At 40.1% G+C, this 6,000-nt stretch overlaps 1 protein-coding gene across 1 annotated transcript in view; it reads left to right on the plus strand.

Moving 5' to 3' along the window:
* Nucleotides 1–5,304, plus strand: part of CCDC6 (coiled-coil domain containing 6) — a 116,992-nt gene extending 111,688 nt beyond the window's left edge. The window contains exon 9 of the mRNA XM_002820914.5: nucleotides 984–5,304. Within this exon, the coding sequence (XP_002820960.1) occupies nucleotides 984–1,178 (195 nt within the window). The 3' untranslated portion in view covers nucleotides 1,179–5,304. The remainder of the gene's footprint in view (nucleotides 1–983) is intronic.
* The last annotated feature ends 696 nt before the right edge of the window (nucleotides 5,305–6,000 follow it).

Here is a 6,000-nt window from a genome sequence, read left to right on the forward strand (position 1 = left end):
GAAGTTAGCCTTGTTTGTAATGTTACTCAGAATTTTCTCTCCTCGAATTACAAGGAAGCTTAAGTGCATCTGGTTCCAACTCTACCCAAGGGAGTTTTTTCTTTAGAGTTGGCAATATAGTTGACTAATAGAGCCATTAGAAATGTAGCTAGTAGAGTGAGAGTATTATTAAGGGTATTTCCAATAACAGAAATACCAATATTTCAAAGAATAAATTCTAATATTTTAAAGAAGAACCCTATTCTAAGAATGCACTTAAGGTATATCTGAAGCTGTTTGGCCAGTTTGATGGACTTTATGTAAAAGTAGGAATTTTTTTTTTTTTTCCTCTGTCATCCAGGCTGGAGTTCAGTGGCACGATGTCGGCTCACTGCAACATCCGCCTCCTGAGCTCAAGGGATTCTCTTGCCTCAGCCTCCCGAGTAGCTGGGATTACAGGCACACGGCACCACACCCGGCTACTTTTTGTATTTTTAATAGAGACAGGGTTTTGCCCTGTTGTCCAGGCTGGTCTGGAACTCCTGGCCTCAGGTTATCCACCCACCTCTACCTCCTAAAGTGCTAGGATTACAGGTGTGAGCCACTGCGCCCGGCCTCAAACATAGAAACATTTCTGTTGAGCTGTATCTTTCAGGATGTGGACAACTTATTGGAGATAAGCAATAGAAGGAATTGGTGACACACACTGAAAGAAAGATTTAAGGGGATATTTTACAGCTCTCATTGAAGGACCCAAGTCCAGCAGTTTGTTCAACACAAGTTGTGCAGTAATTTTATGTAGCTTTTTAATAGGTGGAAGTGTAAACACTGCCTTATTTAAATTTTATTACTAGTTCAGAAACCAGTAGGGATGAAGAAAGAAATCCCTGGTTTCTTGTCTTTGTTGGTTAGTGTTTGATTAGCCCCAGTGCCAAGTCAGGCTGTGTTAGGTAGAATGAGCCATCTGTACCTAGACTGACTTGCTGTTCCTGTCCCCTCTGCAGAGGCCTTCACCACGGAGAAGCAACAGTCCTGACAAATTCAAACGGCCCACGCCGCCTCCATCTCCCAACACACAGACCCCAGTCCAGCCACCTCCACCTCCACCTCCGCCACCCATGCAGCCCACGGTCCCCTCAGCAGCCACCTCGCAGCCCACTCCTTCGCAACATTCGGCGCACCCCTCCTCCCAGCCTTAATGCATGAGCTTAGTCTGAATTTCAAGTTGGGACTCATCCAATGGAGCCGTCTACTCAACGCCAAAGGCTTCCTTCTCTGGCATATTTGGATATGACTTATTTGCACTGAGGTTATCTAGGCTTCACTATCCATTGTGTTGTAAATGTTTGTCAGAAATGCAGCCAGTGTTGTGGGTCTACAACACTAACCAGACGACTTTTTCCATCAGTGTTTTACTTGAATCTTCATGTACGTCCATTCCCTGGCTGGAACCTTCGCTGTTCGGTATTTGGTATTTCAGCAGCAGTGTGCAATTTTTGCTTGGCCCAGAGCTTCATTCTCCTGGCTTTAGGTTTGTAAAAGAAAAAGGGATATCTTTTTTATATTTTTTTTCCGTGAATCTGCAGAAAATTACTGAGCTGTTGTTACCCTCTTCTCATTATAATAGTGTTTACCAAACATACCAATAATTCAGCACTACAATTCAGACCTTTGAAAATCTGGCTTTCAGTATAGAACAGAAAGTTAGATGAATCAGTGCCCAAGACATATTTTCTGTTTAACAGAACTTTCTACAGATACATTTTTTACAGGTTATTTTCATTGTGTTATTGACATCCATGTCTCTCGTAAAACAGATGGCCCAAAGTAATGAATCATGTGGCTGTACCTTCTCCACATAAATGGGATGGATAATTATCGTATATTAAGATGTGATTCTCCTTTTTATCCTTAATGTTAATCTACTTAACCTGGCCCCCTCTAACATGAGTTGATAAATGTTGTCCTACTCACCCGTGGTTTCAATGGCTAATTAGAATGTGTTATTTGATTTCTGCTGCAGAAGGCAGTGTGATTGTAACAAAAACAATGCGGCTTCCCCCTTTCGTACTTCATTTGTGTTCTCTTAAAATAGAGTTTGAACAAATATTTTAAAGGTGCAAAATACTATTAGAAAATACTATTTGAAATGGACATTATCGGATTATCTTGTCATAATGGCCAGAAAATACTGTATTGCTTGGAAAAAAAGAAAAAAGGTCTAAAGGAAAGTAGCACATTAGCACTGATGGCTGCTCATTTCACCCAGTGTAAGCAAGTGCAGTGTACAAAGAAGTATATTCTGAATACATTATTTCCATTCATTTAGCACAAATAAATCATTTGGTTTCACTTTGCAGTGGAACACTGAGTCACTCTTAACACTTGCAACATCTTAATTTTTGTTTTTCAGCAGTTGCTGTTTTGTACTTTGGTAGTAAAGTGATTTTTACCACCTGTGTTTGCATATTTATATATGCTGTGGATGAAAATAACTTACTAGAGAATGTATATTTTATGACAAGAATGTGTATCTGTTGGATATAATCAGAGAACTGAAAAGTAATTTATCAGTAATTTTTAAGAGTCCATGTTTTGTGACAACCATCTCTAATAGCCAACTCTTTATTAAACACACTCCTAAAAATAAGGAACCATGACATTGTAGATATTTAATATTGTACAGTATAGAAACCTCCATTTTTGCCTTCGAATGCGTATTTAAGAGTTAACAGAGTGAAAAAAAAGTCTTGTTGGATAATAGTGTTTGACTAGCATTTTAAGAACTTGAGAGTAAAAGCAACAATAAGATTTTTTCACCTCTTCCTGCTTCCACCCCCAAACTGAGAACATCACTCAATTGTTTGGAAGAAACTGTAGGTCTATATAAATTTTATTTATAATGTATGTGTAATATACATAATCATAATACAGTTCTCAGATGCAGGGAAGAAGTTCGGCATTTAATCATTGAGGCTTTAGGTTTTCGATATGATCAGACTGGGCCATGTCAAACCCGGAATTTTCACCAACAGTTCACTGACCCTCCTGGTACATTGCCATTCCAAGGAATTCTGAGCGTAGGCAAACAAATTTTGCCTTCATGGTACAGTTCTCAGTTTTTCTTATAGGAGAAATATGGTATATGTTTATAAGAATCTTTTATGAGATTATAGATTTCAATGCTGTGGATAGTGTCTTGCACCCAAACAAGAAAGTCCATAATGGAATGATCTTCCCTCAGCTTCCTATCGATTTAGTTACCTCTTGAAAGCACAAAAATTAAAACATTGCCATATGTTGAATTTTTAAAAAGCACTTGGAGTGAGCAAACAGTTCCTGATAAATGCCTTTTAGAGATAGGTTCTTGATATTCAGACATCTGCAGAAATGTTCTGGTTCCCAAAGTCATTTCACTTCAAAATAAAACACAGCTCCTTCAAACAGCACTTTTTCCACATAAATCTAGTTGCCTCTCCCTGTGGACATTCAGAACTGATAGAACAAACACTACTCTTGAATTTGATGGTTCATGTCCTTTAAAGTGTCTGAGGACCTATGCAGAGCCTGTAACACTTGGGTGGTACCTGCTAGGACAATTTCTTGGCAATTGTCTAACTACCAGGGGATCAGTAAGATTCAGATTCTGAGCCCATAATGGCAAGAGCCCCCTCACCTATGGGAAGCTGACTTCCCTCAGTCAGGCACTTCTCATGGGGGCTGAACATGGTTCCTGCCATTCTGTTACCCACTCTCCCAGGTGAGCCCTGGATTGGCTCCCAGAAGGCCTTTGTAAAATCAGTAGCCATCCTGTAGGCAGGCGGGAGCAACAGGGGCTTCAGTAGCTTCATTTTCCTGTCTTGCAGACAGAGACCCTTGGCTACCACTGTGCTGCTAATAGGATAAGTACTCTGTTGCCAGATTACCATGCCTTTTATACAAAACCAAATTAACTTACCTAATACCTGACACCTCTTTGGGCTCTGAACTGCTTTCTCTCATCAAGCATGCTAGCACTCTAGACAGAATTCTAGAAATTTGGCAGATAGCGGAAGCCTTTAATTGAACTTACTCCTTTGTTGACTGAAAGGAGTTTTAAATTCTGAGCTCCTGAGATACTGACTAGCAATCATGGAATGAATGTGTGACCAGAAAGTGGCTTTGACACCAAGTGCTACTGTCCCTTTGTAATTGGCTTCTAATGGATTCAACCAGAAATAATTGATAATGTGAATTTTTGTTAATTGTTCACTTGTAGGAAAATAGAACATGTATCACCCTTTGTTAGGTAGACGTGAACTTCTCCTGCACAAAGCCTTGCTTTTAGAGAATGCCCAATAAGGCAAGAAAAAGCATAGTAACTTGTGCTTTGAGAGCTCAATATTTGTATCTTATCAGTACAGAAGAAATATTTCTGTGTAACTTGATCTTCTGTCTAGTACTTGTCTTATAGGTAACCAACACTGAAAACTTTGTAGTGATGACTACCAAAGAAATACATAGTAAAACAACCTTTTATTTCCAAATTGTTAAAGAGCCAGCCATTGATGCTGCTACATGAGTTCCATGCTCAAGAGCCATTGTAAGAGATTAAGGGGTTTCTAGGTTTTTGGTGATTTTTTGTTTGTTTTTTAGTTTTTTTTTCTTTAATTTTTTGATCAAAACATACATACAGCTGTTAGCATAAAGTCGTGGGGGGCATTTTCTGGAATGCTCAGCAGTTCTGATTAACTGCCAAGCCCAGGTTGCCTCTCTTGAGGCAACTGAAAAAATCCTGTGTCTTGATAGCATGGGTGCTGTGTGTGTGCATGTGTGTGTCTGCATTCATGCCTTAACTCGGGTTACTGCTCAACTTTAATTCTTGACTTAGTCTGCACCGTCATCTAGATTGTATTGTACATCTCGGTCTGAACTTCATCCTGGCAAAAACAAAGTTGCAGGCACAACAGTTTAAGAATGCATTCCTCCAAAAGAGTATCTGGTCAGGTTGACCCTGAGCCTTCTTTGGACTTGATTTGGAACTTAGCCTGGAAAGCAAAAGTGGACTGTCCAACAGAAAGATGTCAACAAGGAAAAGAGGAGAGCCAAGCGCTAGCATGCCTTTTGCCTCTGCATATCTGTGCACACTGTATGTTGTTCATGATAGCTTGTCTACAACTTGACTAGGTTGGAGTTCTGGTAATAGTGGCAATCTTGACATTCTTGGTCAGAGTTTAGAGAGATGTAAGACTTCCAATTAATGTCTTATTTACTCCTTTATGTTGATTAGTCTTTGATACATGTGCTGAATCAGAAACCTAAATAAAGATAATTTTTTAAAATGTACCTCTTGAGCCTTAAACCCTATCTTTTTTCATTTCGGTTTTTGGGAATAAAACATTGTTTCTCTGTTGCTTCTGACAGACATCTAACTTAAATTGTAAACTCTAAAGGCTGCCTTAGAAAGTAAATTTAAACAGCTGGGTGCAGTGACACAAGCCTGTAGTCCCAGCTACTCAGGAGTCTGGGGTGGGAGGATCACTTGAGCCTTGAGAGTTGGAGGCTGTAGTGCGCTACGATGGCACCATTGCACTCCAGCCTGGGTGTCAAAGGAAGATCCCATCTCCGAAAAAAAAAAAAAAAAAAACAGTAAACTTAGGAATGATGGCACGAAAAGGGCTGGTATAGTTTTGCTTATTTTTTTTTGACAGAGTCTCACTCTGTCACCCAGGCTGTAGTGCAGTGGTGCAATCTTGGCTCACTGCAACCTCCACCTCCTGGGTTCAAGCAATTATCCTGCTTCAGCCTCCCAAGTAGCTGGGACTACAGCTGTGCGCCAACACGCCAATACAAGTTAATTTTTGTATTTTTAGTAGAGACGGGGTTTTGCCACATTGCAGGCCGTTCTCAAACTCCTGACCTCAGGTGATCCACCTGCCTCAGCCTCTTAAAGTGCTGGGATTACAGGCATGAGCCACCATGCCTGGCTAGTTTTGTTTCTTAATCAGAGTGCTGGCTACTTGGATGTGTTGAGGTTTTGAA

The sequence above is a fragment of the Pongo abelii genome, chromosome 8, assembly GCF_028885655.2.
Source record: "Pongo abelii isolate AG06213 chromosome 8, NHGRI_mPonAbe1-v2.0_pri, whole genome shotgun sequence".
NCBI classification, from domain to species: Eukaryota; Metazoa; Chordata; class Mammalia; order Primates; family Hominidae; genus Pongo; species Pongo abelii.